This window comes from Hesperophylax consimilis, chromosome 23, assembly GCF_061612785.1.
Source record: "Hesperophylax consimilis isolate HC1 chromosome 23, BYU_Hcon_1.0, whole genome shotgun sequence".
NCBI classification, from domain to species: domain Eukaryota; kingdom Metazoa; phylum Arthropoda; class Insecta; order Trichoptera; family Limnephilidae; genus Hesperophylax; species Hesperophylax consimilis.
In genome coordinates, this window is record NC_142858.1 from 17,295,806 (window position 1) to 17,320,218 (window position 24,413).

General features: G+C 34.7%; 1 protein-coding gene across 2 annotated transcripts; it reads right to left on the minus strand.

The window, feature by feature from the left end:
* Positions 1-12,102: 12,102 nt before the first annotated feature.
* Positions 12,103-24,256, minus strand: meigo (Solute carrier family 35 member B1 homolog meigo). 2 transcript variants are annotated; one of them, XM_089645833.1, is made up of 8 exons: positions 23,090-23,140; positions 22,795-23,003; positions 18,724-18,846; positions 18,131-18,361; positions 14,853-14,914; positions 14,120-14,267; positions 13,871-14,006; positions 12,103-13,693 (listed from the first exon to the last, which is right to left on the minus strand). In XM_089645833.1, exons 2-8 carry the CDS (start codon positions 22,981-22,983, stop codon positions 13,641-13,643), a joined length of 942 nt encoding a protein of 313 aa, XP_089501959.1. In that variant the 5' UTR covers positions 22,984-23,003; positions 23,090-23,140; the 3' UTR covers positions 12,103-13,640. The 2 variants fall into 2 exon arrangements, with proteins under 2 accessions (XP_089501959.1, XP_089501958.1); XM_089645832.1 differs by lacking the exon at positions 23,090-23,140 and adding an exon at positions 24,142-24,256 and having other exon boundaries at positions 12,105-13,693.
* Between the last annotated feature and the right edge of the window lie 157 nt (positions 24,257-24,413).

Genomic DNA, 24,413 nt, shown 5'->3' on the forward strand with positions numbered 1-24,413 from the left:
TATTGAATCTCTCAAAAATGCCCCTATCACGCAACTCACTACAGCGGTAATTGCCGCCATTTTCAATATTCTTCTTTCCTTGTTAATTCAATGTGCTGAAAAACAAATGTGGGTATATGTATCTACTTTTAATAACTGTACCAAAAATTAATGATTTTTATGTTTTACAAGATAATGAACATTTTAAAGTTTGCTAAAAGAGAACATGAAAATAAATTTTGTTTACATTAAAATTCTTGAGATTTATGTCACCACTAATTTATATCTCCAAATTTTACGAAGTATAAACCGGTTTTCATTTTTTATCCTTTATGCAAAGTCATTTTACAAAAAAAAATGCATTTTTTGAGGACTGAAAGTATATAGTGTTAGTTAATTGATTAGTGATTTATCACATTTACCAATGTCTTACAGGGATAAGAGCACGAAAAGTGAGTGGCGATCGATGTATGTTGTGAAGACTGAAGGGATAAAGATAGGGAAATGGTGGATAAAAGAAATTTAGACCTGTTCACCAATCACCGTTAAAACTATTTCAAGCAACGTTCTGAAGGCCAGAGCTGAGAGTAGGTACGTAGGTACCCCTCGGCCCTAAAGCAATTCGCGAAACTTAAATTATCTACAGCAAAGAAAAAATTTCTGACTCTCCAGTGGTCTGCGCTCATAGGGAAAACAACAAGGTGACCACTTATGAGTTTATCAGCCGTGCAAAATGCGAAACAGACAAATCAGCAAGGGGTTAAATACATAAAAACAGAATTTTAACTAGTAGTCCAAGCGATGACCGTTAAAATTATATTCGATAGTACAACAAAATAAGTGCTGGGCATTGAAAGAAAAAAAAAATTAAAAATCAGATATTAGCTGTCGGCATTATATTTTTTTCTTTCCGATAGTATGTTACGTTATAATACATCTTTTTTATTATTTATAAATACTTGATATTGGATATAAACATTTACAGATAATATATATTAAATCACCGAGGATTTTAATCAGCGATTTCTCAACATAGTTGGAGTCAAAATTATAGAAGCGTTTTACTGTACGTTGATATTTTTTTATAATTAAAAACAAAAAAAAATTCATCACACGTATTATTTTTGAGTTTCGGTTTTTTAGGGTGGGCACAGCTTTTTACGGTCTGCAAGCCACTGCTCGTTCCCTCCATCGTATCGCATCAAAAATACAAACCTAATAAATATATCACATTCCATTAGCCCGGGGCTGGGCCCAGGCCAGGATGGCAGTCGTTAGGAGTCCACTGTTAGGACGGGTTGTTTCACAGACTTTGAACAATTCATGGAATTGCACAGCTAATTTCAAAGTTCTGTTATTTTTTTAATGTTTTTCCAGTTGTTTCATAAAACTGCGGTGAAATTCTGTGAAACAACCCGACCTTAGTGAGTTGTGAGTGTGGATTGCCAATGTGGATCGGGTCGGTCAGGTAGGTACGATATCAAAGAATAATCCACAATGTTAGAATGTAATTACTCGCTCTAATTAATCTACCTCAATTTTACACAAATAATTGTACAGCTCCATACATTGCCTGCTTTGGTTTTTGATTGCATTAACAACACAATATTTATATATATATATTAAAACTTCTTTTTAAACCATTAGTACCTATAATTTTTCTTAAAAACTAGAAAATCTCTTAACGTAACGAATTAAATTAGCACCTACCTATTTAATTATGAGGAAATTGAAATAGAAATTGCGTTACTGAAACTGACCTGAAATTCAATTCTGCGTTCTTTTTTTGCTAAGTGAGCGTCTCCTTGAAAATAACAATTACCTTATTTGAAAAAAAACTTCAATAATCCATACACAGGGTTTTCCAATAAGAGGTGTTATTTTGAAATTCAATCGTAAAAGATCAATGGTTTCGTTGCTTGTGTGGCACGTAGCGCCGTCTTGTTAAAAGCAAACGTTGTCCAGATCAATACCATCCAATTCTGGCCATAAAAAATCATTAATCATCTCTCGATAGCGCAATCCATTAACCGTAAAAGTTGCTCCAGCCTCATTTTCGAAAAAGTATGGTTTTATTGACTCCGTCGGACCATAAACCGCACCAAACAGTCACACGTTGAGGATAAAGAGGCTTTTCAACAATAACTCTTGGGTTTTCCGAGCCCCAGATGCGACAATTTTGCTTGTTGACCAAGCCACCGAAATGGGCCTCATCACTCAAGATGATTTGCATTTGATTCACTCAAGTGAATTTTAATAATTTCATTGCGTTGTTGAAGCGTGTATCGTTTCATTTTTATGAATGGCGTAGTTCCTACTTGTCAAATGTATAAAAAAGACAGCTTCAAAAGTAACATCTACCGTAATAGCGGGCTGTTCAAAATAACACCTCTTATTGGAAAACCCTGTACTTTTAGGTTTATGCTCTCGCTTACAATATGGGTACCACGTACCACCTGGACCATATGTTTTTAAAAAACAACTTTTCACCTTTGCGTTATCTTGGTGTTGACTTAAAACAATAAAAACTAGTGCTTTTTTTATTTCTTCAACATTTATTTGTCAAACCATAATCACATATCATTTGCAATGGTCGCGGATTATGAGGGGATTCATATTCGTGAAATAAGGAACTCCAGTGAAAAATATATATTCATACAGGTCAACAAACACCGATTCTGAACGAATAATAAATAAACCATTATTATTAAATTAATATCCGTTCAAAACGCCCTGCTTGGTTGGCATCACGGCATTGGCTCTTTCTAGCGTCATGTTGCCATACTGGAGAATGAAAATTACTGGTTTTGAAATTTTTTACATTAACACCACAGGAAGCCCTTAGGCAAATAATTTCCCTCTGGGCCTTTGTCATCTTTTGGGATGCTGTGCAGGGTCTTTTTAAAGAAAAGAAGGAGAGGATGTACTTGGAAGATACAAGATATGTATAATTCACAGAGTTACTCGTATTATAAAGTTTTTTTCACTTTTTTATTCTATATAAAAATAATTAGTAGAAAAATTCACAAACTTTCACAAAACTTACGCAAACATGTAAAATTTTACGGTCGCTGACTTTTTGGAATATATTTCAATTAATTGAAAGTGTATGGTAAGCTTTAAGACAGAATTACAAAGCGTGGTGTTATACGGGGTGCGCCAGAGAAACTTACTTATTTGAAAAAATTCCCGACCGTTGAGTTGGGCAGGTAGAGGGGCGGGAGGGGGCGCATCTGAAGGGGGACGTCCCCAAGTTTGTTTCCCATTCTCGTCAGTTGCCATTATGCTGCACACACAGCACGAAACTCAATGAATTTGCTGCGACAACATTTCCCCAACCGCCTCATCTCTCTCCGAGGCGATCTCCCATGACCGGCGCGCTCTCCGGATTTGACTCCATGTGATTTTTTTTATGGGGTTATTTGAAATCCCTTGTTTATGTCGATCGACCACGGACCATAGATCACCTGAAGAACAACATTTGCGATGCTATTGCCAATATTCCGATTGATATGCTGAGAAGAGTGGACGAGAACTTTAAAAAACGACTTAACCATTGTATGCGCGATGAGGGTCGCCATTTAAAAGATGTAATTTTTAAGACAGTATGAAAAAAAACTTGGTACATTGCATTTTCAAATAAAAAAATAATTACAACAATAACTACAGTGCTTTTGTTTTTATTGAACTTTCAAATAAGTAAGTTTCTCTGGCGCACCCTGTATATATCTTTCTAACACTTCTTAAATCATATTACTCACCGTAATGCAAAAGTTATCTCTATCTGACGTCACGGGTGTTTTGGCGATCATTGAATAATAAAAACTTATAATAAAGAAAATGATGTTAAATATTAAAACTGACTGTAAAATTAGCTTTACACAATATCCACCCAATGGTTAAAACCATTGTTTTATTTGTTAACAAGATAAAAATATATATATATATTTGAAGTGTGAATAATTATTTATTACCTGTGTCTATCGTTGAATTTGTGTACCGTCCTCATGCTAGATAACAAATAAGGGTATCCAATTACTTTGTTCTTCCTCTGATATTCAGTTTCCTTCTAATTGTATCAATTTAATTAAGTAAACCTACCTACAATATAATTTTAATTGTCCTGTGCAGGCGCAATTGGAGCAGTCCGCTCCGGGCGCCGACCGAGGGAGCCAAGGCGCTGATAATACCTAACACCTAATACAGTGCCATGGAAGTTTTCACTAGCGCCAGGCGCCGTTTGGCCAAGGGGAAGCCCTGAGGGTAAACAGAAACTAACCTAAAGTTAATGTACCTGTTTACCGTATTTAACCCTCCGATGGGCCAGTCCGTGCCATTTTGAGTTTCAAAAGTAATTTTTTTCCGTTGATTTTCGGTATCAATATACAATACAACTCGGCGAGCTGTGTCAAATAGCGCTATTGCCGATGAGTTTGTGTTTAGTAGGTAGAACAAAAATAAGACGAAAACTCCAAGGACTGGACCACATGGCCTGGACAAGCCACACCACATTTAATATTTTTATTCAATCCTTATACCCTCCACAAAAACGGTAAATATTTTGACAGCTGCATATTATGCGTTCCATAGAATTTCTGTCGTCATTGATTACTTAATTAAAGGTGATATATTTTCTACTCGAATTACATATATTTTAAAACATAAATATGTGTTATTTAATAATAACATCAGTTCAATTCCCTGTTAACAGTTATTTGCCAGAATATTGTAAATGAATTTCGACAAGTATGGTGAATTTTTAAAGATTTTACCCTCGAATATTTCCTAATTCCTGAATGATTTCTACTTAAAACGTTATTTGTTTCAAACCTTACAGATTATCGTTACATTGTAAATGTCGATTTTTTTACATGAAACTGTTATTTGTATGATTTGTGTGTTATATTTATTTTCCGTAGCTATTTAAAAAAATACCCTCTGATGTCCAATGTTAAGCCAAATGAACGAGAATTATTTCTGAAAATATATATATATATATACCAAAGAAGTTCAAATAATTTTTTTACTATCTAGCATTGCATATTTTATATAAGTGGAAACAATAATGGGGGTGTGAAAGGGTTAAAGTCTGTTGGGTCTGAGATTCGGATACCAACTACCCGCTCACAGGTCAAATTTATACCGGAAAACTTCTAGGTGCTGATTGTGAAGTGAATCAAGGTGCACGAGTGGTGTTGATTTAGTTGACAAGTATCGCTGTACCGGCCGAACAGTATACTGCAATAACTTTTTTACGTCACTCGGCCAGAAATCGGATGGAAAAAAGAGTTGCCATCGTTGGTATTGTACGCGCAAGTGGCGTGTTTGTCCCGTTGTGTTTTCCACTCAACAGAAATACAAAGCGTTATAAAAAAAATGCAGTCATTGTATCAAACTGTGTTTGCTTTTCTCGACGAAAGTTTGACTTTGATGTTGATGTTTTTGTACGTTGCCAAGGTAGAAAAAAACATGTACAAATATAATATAATGTAGTTGTATTTTTGTCAACTCAACATTATACGCGAGCCACTGAAACAACGGATAATTGTTTTTAAACAATGAATGTAGAATGTTCATCTCAAATACAATACACATAATACCGACAACAAATATAAGATGAAGGTTTTATTATTATTATTGCCATATTTATATCCAGTGATTATCCTCACCCAGTCATTAGAACCAAATATACTCACGAGGTATGCTACTTTTCGCTATTCATTATATTATTATTATGTTTCCGATTCTACTTTGTACTTATTCACTAATACTTCTATGTTCACTTACCTGGGAATACTTTTATTATTATCACATGCTTGTTTTCATAAATACTATTATATTATGTATGTTATACTGTTTCTGGAAATGGATCAATCTTATAGTAGTGAAATATTCTGTGCTTAGCATTTCGCCTGAATAATTATGATTCAATTACCTCCTGATATCTACAATGACACAGATATAACTTGCAACTTGCAACTCGAATATGATTGTCGATCTCAGCAAATTAAATAATTACAGTTGGAAGTCTAGTTTAAAGATTATTCACCAGAATATCAGAAGTATGTCAAACATTGATGATTTTCTGTTATTTCTAGATCAATTCAATCATACTTTTGATGTTTTAATTTTATCAGAGTGTTGGATCAACAAAAACTACACATCTAAAATAATACAAACTTACACGGAATATCACTCAATTAATAATATAAATAAATCTAGTGGGGTCGTTGTTTACATCAAAGATGGTATTCAAGCGCAAGTCGAAGAAATCTTAGTATCGCAAGATAACTGCCTTAGAATTGTTCTTAATATTAACTTATGTATTTTTGCTATGTATAGATCACCTTCTTTCCTGAACAAAGATTCTTTTTTGAATTCACTCCAAACTGTTATCAGCAGTTCCGATAAATTTGAACGTCAAATCATTATAGGCGACCTTAATATTAACACTTTATCTCCATTTCACCCCCAATTCAATGACTACCTATGCATGCTCACAGAAAACGGATTCATAGCAACAATCAATACACCTACTCGTGAACAGGGCACGAACAAATCCTGTTTGGATCACATCAACGTAAAAAATATTAACTTCACTGACTCTTTTGTTATCCACACTTCAATTTCCGACCACTACACAACAGCCCTCTGCTTTAAAGATAAACCGCCCACAACTGCAAAAATTAAGTACGTCCCTCGAACAAACTACAAGAATTTAATTGCGGACTTGCAATTAGATTACTGGCAAAAAGTATTTGATCAAACTGATACTGACATTGCGACGAATGAATTCATCTGCATCCTTCATACATATATATCTAAACATACAAGTAACAAACTCATACCGAACAGCCAGTTAAAACTTACGCCCTGGATATCTCCCAGCCTTGTCAAATCGATTCACAAAAGAAACCAACTCCACAAAAGGGCGCAAAAGTTTCCAGATAATATTTTAGTTCAAACTCACTATAAGAAATACAGGAACTTATGCAAAACGTTTATTAAAAATACTAAAGAAAATTATTATAAAACGTTCGTTTACGAAAATTCTTATTCTCCAAAACGTATGTGGGAAGCATTTCGTAATATTAGTAAAACAAAAATCAACAGGTCTTCCGAAATTAAATCATTAGATATCGGTAACACAAACTCCTCTAATCCTAAAAATATGGCGAATTTTGCTAATAACTACTTCACGTCGGTGGGAACCACACTTGCCAAGAATATCCTCGATAAATGCAATAAAACTGAAACCGATCTTGCCTAGTTGGTCACCTCTAACCTCAGCCATAAAATAGACAATAAACTAACATCGACGAACGAAGCCTTGGAAATAATTGACGACCTAAAGCCATCTAACGCTTGTGGACCAGACAAAGTTTCGACAAATCTGCTAAAAGTAATTAAGTCATTCATAGCAACTCCGATAGCTTTTATCTCAAATCAGGAATATTCCCTAACCATCTAAAACATTCAATTGTTGTATTACTACATAAAAATGGAGATAAATCTGCGATTCAAAATTACCGGCCGATATCTCTGGTCAATTCGGTCTCAAAAATTGTCAAAAACCGTCTTAGCTTTTACCTTGAAGATAATAACATTCTTTCTGAAAGACAATTTGGCTTCCGACCGGGTTTATGTACCGAAAATGCCATTGGCAATCTTACTAAAGTAATTTCTAATAACATCGATCGAGGAATTAAAAGCATCGCGTTCTTTCTGGATCTGGCTAAAGCTTTCGATACCATCTCGCACAAAATCCTTTTGAAAAAACTTCAACGAATCGGTATTCAGGGGCAGTTACTTAAATGGTTAGGAAGCTATCTAGAAAATCGAAGCCAAAGAGTTAATATTAGTGGCACTCTAAGCGATCCAGCCAATATCGAATTAGGTGTTCCACAGGGAAGTACTTTAGGACCGATATTGTTTAATATTTATATCAATGATCTTTGTAACAGTAACCTTGCCGATCATATCATCACTTTTGCTGACGATACGGTCTTAATATTTGAGGCGAAAAACTGGTTCGAAACGCAAAGAAAAGCCGAAATTGGGATAAACAATGTTAAACATTGGCTAGATAATAATCTCCTTACTCTCAACACGGAAAAGACAAAATTTATACGTTTTAGTGCAACTCAAGCGGGATAACCCAAGGAAATACTGAATATTACTATTCACATTTGTAATGAACCGAATACTTGTACTTGAAAAAACCTAGAATCCGTAGATAGTAATATTTAGGAATCACCATAGACAAATATCTGAGATGGGAAGAACACATTAACTCAACTGCCTCAAAAGTCAGAAAACTTACCCACCTCTTTATGACCATCAGAAATATTCTCTCTGTAAAAGATATGAAATCAATATACTATTCCATGTGTAATTCTTTACTCGAATATGCATCCCTAGGTTGGGGTGGATGTGTCAAAACAATATTAGACTCCCTGGTTAAAGCACAGAAATCACTACTAAGAGTCATCCTCAAAAAACCATTCAGGTACCCCAGTGATGCTTTATTCACGGAAATAAAAGTTCTCGATGTTAGACAACTGTATATTAGAAAGATTATATTACTTGCACAAAAACAACGTCAGCACTTTCCTTCCATCGTCCACCTTCACGACACCCGACTTTCAAGGAATAATCCAATAGTCCCAATAAAAACCACGACGTCCCTTGGGCAACGGCAATTCTCGTACTTAGGACCTAAATTATTTAATATAATTCCTAATGCTTGGAAAACGAAAAGTACAAATGTTTTGCGCAAATTGGTCAACGACTGGCTCCTTGATTTAGGGAGGGTAAAAAGTGAAGATATGTTGATCAATAGATAATCTCATTATAAAAAATATATATGTACATTATTGTCAAAACACTGATACATAATTTTTTAAAGTCCATACTATTGTATGGACACATAACACATATTTATTACCTCTGAACACAATTGTCAATTCTGTATTAATCTGTACTTTATTGATCAATGCTATCGATTATTTTCTAATCATCCAACTATATTATAAACTTATAAACTACCCTTCCCATTTTTTCTACCTTACAACTCCTGTGGTGATCTGTCTTTTTATTACTACTATCTGGCTGTTATTTACTTAACCGGTTTTGTTTTATATTAAGTACTAAATTATAATATGAACTAAACTTGTCAATTTGACTGGCCTAAAACAGGATCCATTCCTAGTTGGCTAGTCAAAGTTTCCGCATGTTTTATTGTATGATTTTTATGTGAAATAAATTTATTATTATTATAGAACATGTTGACACGTTCATTACTGCCTTTTTCTAAAACTAGTTTGATAGCCCACACCCCTTATATGGCCTGGCCAGGTCAAAATGCCCTTCCATAGTGGTAAATTTAATTATAAACTTTTTTACTTTTATTTCTCTTTAGATCCGGAAATAACGAGGAGTAATTATTATTGTTATTTTATTTTTTTTTAAATAAATTAAAAATAAATCAAATTTAATAATGTTATAATAATTATTAACACAAAGCACTCTTTTCAGGGTGAAATGCCTAAAACCAAAAAAAAAAAAAAAAATTATTAAGTAGTTTGATAATGGCCTCAAAAGCCGAAACAGCTGTCACATAAAAAAACTGTAAAAATAACAGAAATACTCGCAGAACTTAATAATTATTATAACATTATTAAATTTGATTTATTTTAAATTTTTTTTTTTTTTTTACCTATTTTAAATTTATTTAAAAAATTAAATGGAGTTCTACGAATTAAACACCAAAACAATAAATAAGGAGAAATTATTTAAAATTGTTTTAATTTTTGTTTTTATGTACAGTATATTTGTAATTGAGTGTAAATATGTATATGCACTAACAAATGCAAGGTAACTGGAGGGTCTAGAGTCGTTCATAGTAATTAAATGTACGTTCGTTTTATTAAAAAAAGAATTGAGTCTTAACGTAAAAAAATGCATAAATGTGTGTACTTATATGTAAGTATAGGTATTTATTTATGATTAATATTTTCCTCAAACTGAATTTCCTCTGGTTATTAGCCAAAGACCATCATTGCTCTGTTTTTTCCTAAAGTCTAATTGGATTGTTTTTCCTCGTCTGGTACAATGGTTGAGTTGTATTCATTTCGTCGTTGGGTAGGGATTGTGTTTAGGAGTCTTCTTATTTTTACAAATAGTGATATTTGTTTTAAATAATTTGCTTTGTGTTTTGGAAAAACCTCAGTTTGGAGTCCAGTAGTCCCAAATATTTATTTTTATCAAAGTTTCTCAATATATCAATATTTCTGTTTTTCTTGGTATCACTCATTTTCCAATGTCCATAATACATTTTGTATTATTTTTAATTGGTTTCAGTTTATATTTCTTCAGTCATGTTGATAAATTACTAAGGTATTAATTTAATTATTTTTTATTGTGATTTCATGATCTTCTTAGATAATGAAATTCAGACCTGCTTTGGTACAATACGTGCGAAATAGGCCGATATCAAAAATATGTAAATATTGAATTCCTTTCCATAATTCGGGTCTCGGCTCTCGGAATTTTTGTAGTGTTTATACGTAACATTATGTTCATATTATGTAGGTTGATACCTACCTACTCCTCTATTATTATTAAATACTGTTAGGTACCAGGTAAGTAGGTAGGTACCTATTCATAAAGTATGATATTTTGTGTAAAAGGAAATATAACAAAACTTCCCTAAATTATATGAATATTACGGCAAAGAACTTTGGGGAACTGCATTCGCACCAGTCACGCAGGTTTCGAAGCCACCGGCTGTTGGCGTCTTCAATCAATCTTCCACTTAATATTCATCTGGATTATCTTATATTATTTATAAGAAAAAACAGAAATCGGAAAATTGAACACAGATTACTGATATTTCTGTGCATTGGATTCGAACATTCTGCAGTCATGTTTGTAGAATGTGGACTATTTATAATGGTGGCATGTGAACAGATGTGATGTTGAAGCAGGCTAGAGTCATCTATATGTGGTCTTCAGAAACATTATGCGCTGCAGTACATTACGAAAAGGGTTTAGAACTTTACTAAAGAAACTGTCACGGTACTGCATCAAGTTTATGCTGGTACCAAAAGTTCAATTTGCAGGAGTAGATATTTTGCTCAGAAACCTTACATTTTAAATGTTTTAATGAACAGCGAAATAAATATGGCTTCATTGATTTCCCGGTGTTTCCAGGAGATTAGGGAAATTTTTTCAGTAGGTATAATATGACACTCTTATTTTTGTCTCTAAACCTTTGTAGAAATCTTATATTTGTAACGATCCTGTTTTTGGTTTCCGAGTCGTTTTAGTAACAGGCAAATAAGAATGAAACATTTTGAAAGATATTTTTAAGTGTTCAAAGTTGCCCCACACATTTGATGAATAAATTTTCTAACATTTTGTATTAAAAAAAACTTATTGTTGTGAAGGGTTCTACTTTCTACATTGCTAAATTAGTTTTTAAATTGAAATTCTACAGTACTAGCAATACTAGCTTCCTCAAATAAAAATGTATTGCTCATTTTTAATCATGTAAAAATAATTCCAATAGAGCACTTTTTTTCCTTTTTTTGGTGTTTATTTATTTTTATTCATAAAAATTTAAATTATTACAATTATTTTTTTTGTCTACAACCACCTCATGCCCGTATTATGGTAGTCAAAAACATAGACTAAACATGGTTTTATCTTTAGTCAGAGAGGTTCCTTCATTTTTACTGAAAAATAAGGCCACAAATATGATGGAAATAGGAATGCTCAAGAACATTTTTAATTGGTTTATATCCATTACTCCTAAATTTGGTTTTTTACCAAACATACAAATCCCCACTTCTTTTACGTATTTTAAGGAATATTGCTGGTTTATTTGAATAATTTCATACTTACACGTAAATGCAACTTTGACCACCAGAAACAACCTCTAAGTGCATCTAAGTGCAATAATAGACGCTTAAGTCATCAACAAAATTTTATCTGGACATAAATTGAACCTTAAAAATAACACCAAAACCAAAAATATTCATCAAAAAGAAACTATTGCGACAAAATAAGCGAAAAAAAAAAAAAAAAAAAAAAAAAAAAAACAAGCGATCTTCGCTGATTTACTTTTTAGAAGCTTGAACACCAAGTTTACATCAAGTTGGGTTGTTTAACTTCTTCTCTATACCTTGTAACGCAATGCCTTTAAAGCCAGCTATTGGCCGATAAAATTAATAAATTATAACATGGAATTGAGCTATAACTCTGTTTTATACTGTAGAGAACTTGTATTTATATCTAGGCATCGAATTCAACGAGTTATACTCTTAGGTTGTGTTATTTTAAGATTAGTTAATCTATTCTTATTATTTATCGATGGCTCAAGTATAATATGTATGCTGAAATGAAAACACTTCAAATGCAGCAAACCTTTTTTAAATCTTCAAAATAATGTTTCCAATAAATGTTTGTAAATTTTACTTAAAAATATGTCAGCCTACTCTGACTCTATGATTGGATAATTACAAAGTATTTTATGGAACAAAATACAACGTTTTACTTTTTATTACCACTTATAAACTAATTAATGCAGGAAAGTGTAGTTGATTGCAGCCGACGCCCCATTGAATAGCAGATATTAGGGCGAATGTTCCTACCCTGATCATTGTTATTATTACCTTCTTACAGTCATTCAGAGAATATGTAGTGATAATATTAGTGTATTATTTTTTTATTAGTGTTGATTTTTATTTAATAAGGACATATATTATGTAATAGTAACTGTTTTTAAACAATATTAAATCTTCTGTTCTAAATTATCAGTAAAATATATAAACATGTTAATATAAATAACAAAATATTTAAAAAGATTCAATGCGATCTTTTAGAACATTAACAGAATGTCAAAAAAATATTGTGCAACCTTGTGCAAGCAGTAAATATTATTTGTACAAATTTTTAAATACCTATCTATAAATTTTGTATTATGAAAAATTATATTATACCTGTTCGGTAATCTCAACTTTCCAATCGTTATTCATTAATAAATATCATTTCTAATACATAAAACAGTAACAAAACAAAAATGAGAATACTAACTTCAGACAAAAAATACCTGTATTGTATTCTTATTATGCACTTTAAAGGTTAAAAAAAATTGGGATTGCCAAGTTTACTTCATAAAGTAGGCGACACATTAGGCTATACACATCATGGCTTAGCCTATTTCAGCATATCGCTCACCATTCACTACCAATATTAATATATGGCACGCGATATGCTGAAATAGGCCTAGCTACGAGAATATAGCGCGCTTATAGCGTGGTCTGTCACAGGCATATTACAATATGATCACTACTTATATACAAATAGAAAAAATATATTTTCACTGACATTACACTGGCAGCCATATTATATGCACTCATGATAATATATTGTTTAATATTCAATGTTCATAAGATATACAGAAACGGAATCAATTAGACCACGAAATATACTGAATCCTGGATTCAAACAACTAATAATTAACTTGTCATTTTTTGGCATTTTAAGAAGAGCATCTCTCGCAAGAACAATATATTGTCGGAGCTCCGGATCTTTGTATTAAACAACTGGGACGGTCATCATATTTATAAATAAATTGTGCTAAGGAACTTCGATATTTATGTTTTCGTCGAACCCTTTACTTTGCCATAGAACATATCGAGGAACAGTCCTGAAAGCAAAAAAATAAACAAAACATTAAAAGAGTTTTTTATCTACATTCGTACCTGCAAAGCGCAGCAACTGACAAGTGAGACTGGAGAAAGCTTGAGAAGTGAGAAAATGGACAACTGCCCGCAACTGACTTAGCGGGTAGGTAGATAGGTAAATGAAGACAAAGGTAACTTGCCTGTGAAGACGAGGATGGCACCAAGCCATTGGCGAGGCAGCAAAACGTTACCGAAGATGATGACGGAGGCCAGAACAGTGAAGAACTTCCTCGTCGTCGTGACAACGGAGCAGGCCAGGGGACCAAACTGAGAGACCTGTAAAAAATACTCTTCAGTCAGGCTGTTTAAATAATAACATATTCATGTAAATCATCACAAACAATCGACACCTGTGTGTGAGGGTGATAGTGATGAAAGAGTGCACTTACAGCCAGGAAGATGAAGAGCTGACCGAGAGCGCCGGCCACTGCCAGGGTCGTGAGGTGCCAGATGATGACGGGGTGGTGCGTCACAAAGGTGGTGAAGGTCGCAATCTCCCCACTCAGCACAACAGCTGTTCCGAGTATCAATATTGACCTAAGAACAAAGATAAGTGTATCCAATTTATAGGTTACAGAATAATAGCTACCAAGAGTGTATAATATATTCAGCATTACGTACTTTAACAACAAGTGAATGGCATTGTGTATGGCCAAGATCACCCCTAGTGGGTGAAAGCCAAAATAAAGAATAAATAAAAAAAAACAACAAGTGATGCCATTTAAGGTCATTTTAAATCCTTTTTTTTCCCAAATGAAACTTGTAAAACTAGCTCTAAACTGTATCATTAATTAAGTTATATGACACAACACTTAAGAGTTGGTGTTCGAATGGTTTTACAAAACAAAAAGCATTAAATTGTATTGTGGTCTTCCAGTGGGTATAGAGGTTTTTCAAAGACGGTTTCATCCTCTTTGACAACATGAAAATCAGTGATTTTGACTTGAATATTTCCATGTTAAACTTATCAAATGAGGAAATAAGTAATCAATCTACCAGATATTTATTAAATAAACCTTGAAAATATTTACCGGAATCGTAATTGTTGCAAAATTTGACAGAAAATGGCTTTGATAGTGGGTTAAGTTTTATTGATTAAGGGAACATTATGTTTAATATTACCAATAGTTGGTGCTGATCATCATTTGTTGGGCCGAAGGAGATGATTCAGCTCGCATACGGTCCTGCAAGCAATCAAATAATTGTACATCAAAATCTGAAATCACTAAGGCATATCGCACAATTCCAATTAAAGAAAAGTATTAATACAGAAAAAGTAAGTTCGTCAACATACAGCTAACTTGCTGAAGAAATATAGCAGTAATGTTATTTAAAATCGCAAATAACTTAGTTGTTAGTCCTGATCTTCTGCAACGCTGAACATTCAATGTTTAATCGCAACAGCAGACAATCGCTTACCTTTAATCTCCCTCTTTGCAAGACCTACTCTAAACAGAATTCCTTTATCTACCGATCTACACATTCATTTTACTTAAATTATCATGACATTGACATCTTTAAATCGACTCTACGGGACATAAGACGAAAATTCATCACACAATCACGCCATAACTAAACCACACAATCTACTTTCCCATCTACTCCCGTCCTCCGTCTCTTTATCCTAAACCTACATTCCCGCCCACCCCACCCACCCTCCCTCAACATATCTTGTAATAAAAAAACATAATTATATTATTATATGTACTTATATTGTTTAATATCAGGAGAAAGTTCATAATTGAAATAAAGATTTTTTTTTAAATTGTATTGGCAGAAGTTTTAGAATAAATATTTTTTCTGCAAATACATACATTAATTTAACTGTAAAAATCGGAAATGAAAACAGCGTGCATTCATTTCAAATATGTATTAATAATTAATCAATCTACCAGATATTTATTAAGGACCGGTTGTTTCGGAGAATTTGAACAATTCATCAAATTTCAACGTTCATTTTCAAGTTCTGTGAAAGACTTATTCAAGTTCTGTTTTTATGTCATTGTAGGCTAGTTGCTTGACAAAACTGAAATAAAAACATAACTTGAAAAAGTCTTTCACAGAACTTGAAAATGAACGTTGAAATTCGATGAATTGTTCAGATTCTCCGAAACAACCCGTCCTAAATAAACCTAGAAAATATTCACCGGAATCGTAATTGTTGCAAAATTTAAGACAGAAAATGGCTTTGATAGTGGGTTAAGTTTTATTGATTAAAGGAAAATCGGAAACATATGTTGCTTTTAAAAGGTTACAGCGTGCATTAATTTCAAATATGTATTAATTAACTAACTTATGCCAAAATTTAAGCAAAGCAAAACCTCTCATGTGATTGGTTATTTTGTTGACAAGCAATTACAGTATGTATTGAAAATTTAAAAAAAAAATTTGATAGTGGAAAATATTTTTAACAATTGCAAATCATTAAAAATTCAAACTTTGGAGAAGTTGGTAACAATTCAAAAGTCGCTTAATTTCATCCCACTTTCACTGCCCACGCACGGGCAAGTACTCCATTTACACATTTAAAAATCAATCAATCAATCGCTTCTAATAAATATAATAATTATTGATGAAAGATTGTGAACTCTACACAAACCTAATTTGATATCCTAAAACCTGCTTTTAGTTCACAACATAATTGTAATTTACATAAAGAATCAGATGTACACCGTGTTATTAAAGTAAATTATGTAGGTACATTTTAAGTTTTCTAATACCTAATACAAATATACAAAGTTACTTTAACGGGAATTATAAAGACCAAGTAAATCACATGTAGGCGCGGCCGCTGCATTAAAGTTTGGTGGTTCACTGAGTACCAAATCAAAAACGTTATGTATTCTGTTACCAATAACTCATTTTTAAAAAGGTCAAGCATATTCAATTACATAATATCAAAATATCCATAACAGAATAATTTTATATTATAACATACAATAAACTTTTTACTTCGTGGCACGCACTTGTCTGAAGTTTGCAAATGAGAAACGCACCCAAAAGATCACTACAACTGAAAAAACATAGCTAATGATTACAATGACAAAATAGGCTGCCTAAATATAATACGCACCTAATTATATATTATAGCGAAATATTATTCAAACACTACGCAAGAAATACTTCACTCAAGCTCGTTGGGGTTCGAAATGTTAAAATTAATGGTTCGAATGATTCCGACGTTGTTTGTATTATCCGATGACATTGTATGGTTGCCGCCATTTTTCAGTACATTTTTTCATTATAACAGTTCAGCTACGTTTGCTGAGTTTCATACAAAATGTCACAATCCAGCCACATGTTTCACTCCATCACCCGGATCTGATCCTATCTTGGTTCAGCCGGTACAGCTTTTGCTCAGGAAGCTGTGTTTACGAAATTGATATATTTTGAAAGGTAATTAATTTTATTTTTAATATTTTTAAAGATTGTGTCTAATTTAATAAAGAAAAATACTACGGAGGATTACGATTTTATTTGTAAAATTAAGGATTACATTTGAAAAATGTTTTTTAATTTTGTTGTCGGTTCGATGTTCGACGAGTGAACGATAGGATAAGCCACACCTGGTCACAAGGGCAAGTGTGTTTGGAAAACAGACAAAACACCACATTTTTAGTAGATATCTACGTTATGTGTAGCTAGTAATAGATTATTAGTTTAATTGAGAAGTGAGTAATTTAAAATCTAGATAATTAATTATTACATATTGAGAATCCACTCCTGCATCAATAAGTCTGAATAATTTATCAAAGTTTATCACAGTTTTCTGTATTACGCAGTAATATTCAGGTTTAGGTTAATAAATGATTAAGTGATTTATCATGTAAGATATGCACTGCACATAATCTACAAAAACTTTAACAATCAAGGTTGATCGCTGATATTTTATTTTGGATGTCAGTAGAATGCACTTTAACATAAAACGAATTAAGGATCAGTCACAGAAAAAGGATCAAAATAGCTGAGAAAAACTGCAAAAAAAACAAGTATTGGAATTTGATAGCATACAGGGATCTCAGGATCTCGGTAATCAGAGGATAAAATTCTAACAGAGTTATGAACATAAATATTTCTGTGGCATAGTGCGAAAAATACCAAATTCGATTTTTTCCAGTTCTGAAAGAAAACTACCAAAGTTCTCAAATATGTGTGAAATTACATTCTCAAAAGGACTAATTAACTTTTTTTAAATATTTAAAGCGCAACCTGACTTCAAGATACACAAGATGATACTGTCAATGTTAGATTCGTAATGCTGGTAATGTCATATGATATTATGTGTTAATTGATTTTTCCTTTGATTTTGGTACTTTTTTGGTGTTACGCATTTTTTTGATAGGTGCCATAAAAGATAATGAAATAGAAAGGTCGCATTAGTTAAGAGTTGAAAGAGAGACCTGTACAGCGCCGGTGAGACCGTCCATGGTCAGAGACAGAATCAGCAAGAGTTCCCCGATGCCGGTGCTGCCGCTGTCAGAGCCTGGCTTGGTCTGTTCCTTGAACATGAAGGCGATCACCCCGGCCACAATCAGGAACACAAACAGGTACCTCCGCAGCGGGTAGTTCTTGCGCCCGATCAACACTCCTAGGAGCATTACTGGAATCGGCTTGGCTGATTTACCCACAACCTGGAACATATTTTAATATCGAGTTAATCAGTTTTTTTTTTTTTATTGCAAATCTATAATGTATGTAAGTATGGTTTACAAATATTTTTTAAAGTTTATATGTTGTTTGACTTTTGGGGTATGAGCCATGTTGCAATCACTATTCCTTTTTGGGTGATGGGCACCGCAAGGCTGAACGAAACTGGCGTACCATGGCTCTTTACCTAAAACTCAAACAATGTAATAATGGAATGTTCCATCTACAAATAATTTATATACGAGTATAACAGAATGGAAGATACTTTTTGATATGTTCTAGTGAGAGAATTGGCTTTTGCTATGTTTACAGGCACCGGGACGTTGAAACTAAGCAGTATAAATACCTGCGTGGGATAGTTGACCCACTGCAGGGCCATGTTAGAGCAGACCATGGCCAGCAGATAGGTGAGGGCGGAGCTGAAGTAGTACACAGTCCTGGTGTTGTCCACTTCCTGCGGGTTAACCGTCTGCAACACAAAAATCAAGAACCGCCATAAATAATCTTAAATCAATATCCTTTCTTCCTTTTCTGGAATTTTACTAATACATATTATAATTTCAAAATTATTATACAATGTCAACAATTTGGTGACTAAGTAGGGGTGCCCGAGTTAAGAGAGGTTAAGAAAGGCCGGTAGAGGGAGATCCTTTAACCTCACCAGCCAAATTTTCTCGACCCATAGCTCGGACCTAACGCAGAGGTAAGATATTCGTACATCCGTCACTCCTGGTCATACTGACCCCCAAATTCCTACCCACTTCTCTAACCTTTTTCCTTCCCACAACTTCCTTAAAAAGACGACTGTTGAAATGAAATGAATTCAAATTAACTTTTAAAATAAGTCTACATTAACCTTACTGGGATTAAATGTATTAAGATAACTGTACTTTATGTACAGATTGCAAGATCCAATGATAAATGGCTAGTAAAACTATGGACTTATACAAATAAAAATCAAAAAGGAATGAACATAACATTCTGCTCTGTTTGTGTAATGGTTTTTAATTTGGTTCATAATAGCAGCAAATGATCCAGATAATTTGGGGAATTACTTTAACGCGGCCGTTGTGTCAGCTGCTGAACGGTCTTTGGGAAGAACAAACCCGAAAACTGTTATTAGGACGCCGTGGTGGTCGAGTGAGTTGACTTTGCTGAAGGGTGAATATAAGAGGGCTTTCAGGGCACTTGGCTCCCTTAAGAGGAGTGGTGGTACGCAAGATATGATCACTCTTCTTAAGGGTCGTGTCTCTGGAGCCAGGAGAGCCTTCAAGCATGCTATCCTCTCAGCAAAACGAACTGCATGGCATAATTGGGTAAACCAAGTGGGTAACGCCAACCCGTGGGAAATCCACAGCGCTATTGAAAAAACGGGGAAAGGATCTGACCGGTATTTGACTAGTATTATATCGGATAATCCCAATGGGAACTCTGAGAGTACTGATGTGACTACCACTCTTAACACTTTTCTGGGTAAATTAGTTCCGCTAGATTCAGTCACCGGGGAAAACGACCACCATAAACAGATAAGAGCTCTGTCACGGCTCCCACCTAGAATCCTTGCCCAGGAGGATAGCATATTAACTGTAACCAAAGCTGAAATTGATGTTATAATTAAGGGTTTAGGTCCAAAGAAGGCACCAGGGCACGATCGGCTTAATGGAATAATAGCGAAGAATGTCTGGATCCATGCCAAGGAAGAGTTGTTCCAGGTTATGGAGACATGCTTGCGTAGAGGAATTTTCCCCACAGAATGGAAGAGAGGCGTGCTCAAGATAATCCCAAAGGGAAACGACAAACCAAAGACGGATGTAAAGGCTTTTCGTCCAATAACATTGTTACCTGTTTTCAGCAAAATTTTAGAGGCTTTGATTAGTAATAGACTGCAGCAAACTCTATCTCCAGCGTCTGAGCGGCAATTTGGCTTCGTCCCTGGGAAATCTACGGAGCACGCCATCATGTATGCGCTTGAGTGGGTGAAGGTCTGTCCCAAGAGGTATGTCATTGGAATCTTTTTAGATATCACTGGTGCCTTCGATCATGCGTGGTGGCCGATGTTGCTCACCAAAGTTAAAAATAGAGGATGTCCAGCTAATCTTTTCAAAATTAACTGTGACTATCTAAATGAAAGGACAATTGAAATCTCTTTTGGAGATCAAAAAATAATCCATAAGGTGGACAAGGGATGCCCACAAGGCTCCATTTTGGCACCTAAATATTGGAACATTAACTTTGATGATTCCTCCAGGTTGCCCTTGCCTGAAGGATGCACATCGGTGGACTACGCTGATGACAAATTGTATTTGGTCTCGGGGGACAGCAGAAGGGAAGTGGAAAGGAAGGCTGAAGAAGGTTTACGAGTAATACTCAGCTGGGGAGAGAGAAATAAGATGAACTTCGCCCCCCAAAAGACCGTGGGACTCTTAATGAAGGGTTACCTCAGTAGAGCAAGAAACCCATCCATCAAAATGGGAGTCTCCACCATTCGATTTGCTGAATCCGTTAAATATCTTGGTGTAACACTAGATCGATCGTCCAGTTTTTTAACACATGTTAAAGAGGTCTCCAACAAGGCCCAGGCCCTTTTCTTGAAGTTGAGAAGAATCTCAACAGTCGAGTGGGGTTTGCGTTCCCCTGCGCTGCGACTACTTTACAAGGGAGTATACGTGGCTCAAGTCTCATATGCTGCCTCTGTGTGGGAGCACCGTCTGGGGAATTCACTCATACTCTCGGCACTCAAGAGGGGTCAGCGAACCCCCTTGTTGGCGCTCTCCGGCGCTTATAGAACCGTAGCTTCGGACGCTTTGCCTGTTTTGGCCGGTATATTGCCAATCGATCTAGAGATCAGGGAGGTTTTAACTAAAAAGAAGATGACCAGGGGACTTCCTGCCACCCATCTTGGTGTAACTCTTACGCCGGGTGGAGCCGGGACTCTACCTGGTCTACTTAAACAAATGCGTGAGTTATCACTCAAGGAGTGGCAAACTCGGTGGGATAGATCGAATATGGGAAGATGGACTTTCTCCTTCTTCCCATCAGTTAAGATCAGAATGGAAGGGGCTCACATCAATTTGGATCACCATATGACACAACTACTCTCAGGACACGGAGAGTTCAGAGGGAGATTACATAGACTCTCCTTGTCACCACATCCAAACTGCGCTTGTGGCAATTCTGACCAAACAGCCGAGCACATTCTGTGGCACTGTGAGATAATGACGGATGCAAGAGATGAATTATTGGCTGGTTTAAATGTACCAACGAGACCGGTTTGTAATTCGGATCTCGTTTCGAATAAGGTGAATTTCGAGTGTCTGAGGAAGTACACAAAGATCTGGGTTGAGAGATGGTCTGATCTTAGAGTCGAGAATTAGATTAAACTCAATAGCTTTATAATGCCAGGTGTTGCTCCTGGTCTTAACGGACGACGAGATTACCTCATTTTATATGTCGCTGGCTGTAATTTTTTTTTTCTTTCTTTTTCATGTATATAGTTATTGTTTTAATCTTCCTGTATATATTTGCGTAGTATTTTATTTGATGTTGTAAATTTTCTCATGTATATAGTTATTGTTCCTATGCTTTATTGATCCATCTCTCTTCTAGGTCGACATGTACAAAACCGGATTATTATAAATTTCTTTGCAATTTTCTTTCTTTTCTTTTTCTGTCTCTATGTTTCACAGAGTGACGTGCTTGCTGGTAGCAGTACTGAACTGTTTTCTTTTTGTTCTGTCCCGGTTTACCCCAACTCTGGGGTGGCATAAGACCTCGTCCGTGTATACACATCTTGGATGACCAAATCACGATGAGGGACTAGTGTCGTCGTCTGCTCGCTGCGCCTCCCCTGGGGACAGGAACTGGACTGAGGATGGGCTGAACGTCGATTGGTGACCTTCCGCCCTGCTTCCAGGTATTCCGACGCTTTCTCCTCATGGTCTTCGGGATTTTTCCCAACCCCAACTCACACTTTTCGTCGAGGCACAACCGGTTTCCTGGCTCAAGGGCGCGGAACCTGGTCCCCGTGAAACCTATCCAATGCCCTGTTTTCTCTCCCTAGGTCTGCCTGTGAGCGGGCGACGACACCCCCCACCACACAAATAGGCGCACACTTTACCAATGTTGCAGGTGGCTGTGAATTATTATTTGATTTGTTGATACTTTGTACATATGATTTGTTTAAACTAACAAAATAGAATAGATCTTACTAACAAGTTACTAATACGCAGCACTTGCATACTGCGAATAACATTGTATGCATGGACATTTTGGAGGTCTTGTTTTGAAATTTTAAATGTAGACTCGCTATATCAAAAAAAAATTAGCGTCCTTATCAGTACCTAAAACAGGGCGGGGAAGTGGTGGGCCTCCTCCAGGTTCATAATATTGATTTAAAACTTATTAAATATAGACTTACCAGCATTGCCTTAGCGAATACATAGTTGAAAATGCATTGCACCAACACGAAGGCCAGCGCGCAGGTGAACTGCTCTCCCTCACCCTCTCCGTACCGTCCCCTCGTGATTTTCTCTTGCAACATGCCAAAGCAAAAGTAGCAAACGAAAATGCCCGAGGCGTAAATGAGGAATTTCATGTTTTTCTGCATCGTGGAATTATTTCAGTAACCTACAAAAAACAGTGATGCATATTAGAATTATTTAAGATGTTGCTGTTATATTCTGCTCTGGCAGAAAATGTTAAGTGCAATTTACAGTCAATTTGCTGATAAACTAGCAGACTCTTGTATGTCCAATAACCACATAATACTTACTTAAAATAATATTCTTCCTGCCAGAATAAAGACGCGTAATATTCTTGGAAGATCTATTTTTATTTTATTTGTTCAAGTGATTTGGCCATCGTTTTCTCAGCTAAACAAACACTCGCATACCTTTTTCTTCGTCAAAATGCATTATTACAAAATTTAAGCAACGTGGTAACAAATAAAATTCGTATTTAATGTAATTACGCTTGCATAAGTAAGGTGCTATAAAAAATAACAATCATAAAAAAAGTTTTTTAATTTCTTTAATAAAAACTCCAATAGAATGCAATTTTTGAGGAAGGAACAAATTTTAATTTTGCTGGATATTAATTAATTAAGTTTTTCTACCAATGTGTTGAAATACAATGGCTGATGTGTGCAACTAAATGTGGGTAAAAAGCTGGCAATAACATTTTTAAGCTACCTAACACAAACTATCCTAACCTTATGTTTATTACATTAACAGTTGTCAAGTTGTAAAGTTAAATATATCGGCGCATGTGTTCCATGCTCAAAATTACCCAATTTCCCAAATCGCCTGCCCTAGATCCCGTTGGTAAAATGTTTTCTGATGAAAATATAATAACAAAATAACTATACTTTTGAGAAAATATCAAATAAATGACAAACTGAAATAAATTCACGCCGATAAAAACTTGTAAGGTACTTTTTAATTCATAAATGTATACTTTAAAGAAAAATGCCAACATAGTATCATGATAACTGGATGGAAACTAAAAGAATGCAGATGCCAAGTATTCTAAATAAGCTAACTTTAACGTCACGAAATATATTAGTTAAATATGTTAGTTATTTAATTTAAATATACAATTTATTAGAAAAAAATATAATAAGTCGACCAGCTGTAAATATAATTACTGTAAACAGGGGTCTGTCAATTCGGTCGATGTAAGCAAGCATGTCTAAATACACGAAAATATGATTCAGGGATAAATACATAATTAATTTTATCACTCAAAAAATGTAAAAACCAGTAACCTTCTATTCAGGAATCAAAATTCTTTCCAATACGGCGTATAAAAGAGAGTTTAATCCGAAGTACTGTCAACTCCCCGCCAACAAAACATACACGTCAGTTTTAACGTCAGGGATGTCAAAGCCATCGACAATCGACATTCAGTTCTTACTAGAGTCGTTCACACGATATCGATTTTGCGATACTTTTTCGAGTACCAAAAAATTATGTAATATAATGTATGAAATTTGCGGGCGGGTTGAAGTTTAATCTGTCATTAGTATATATTTTTTAA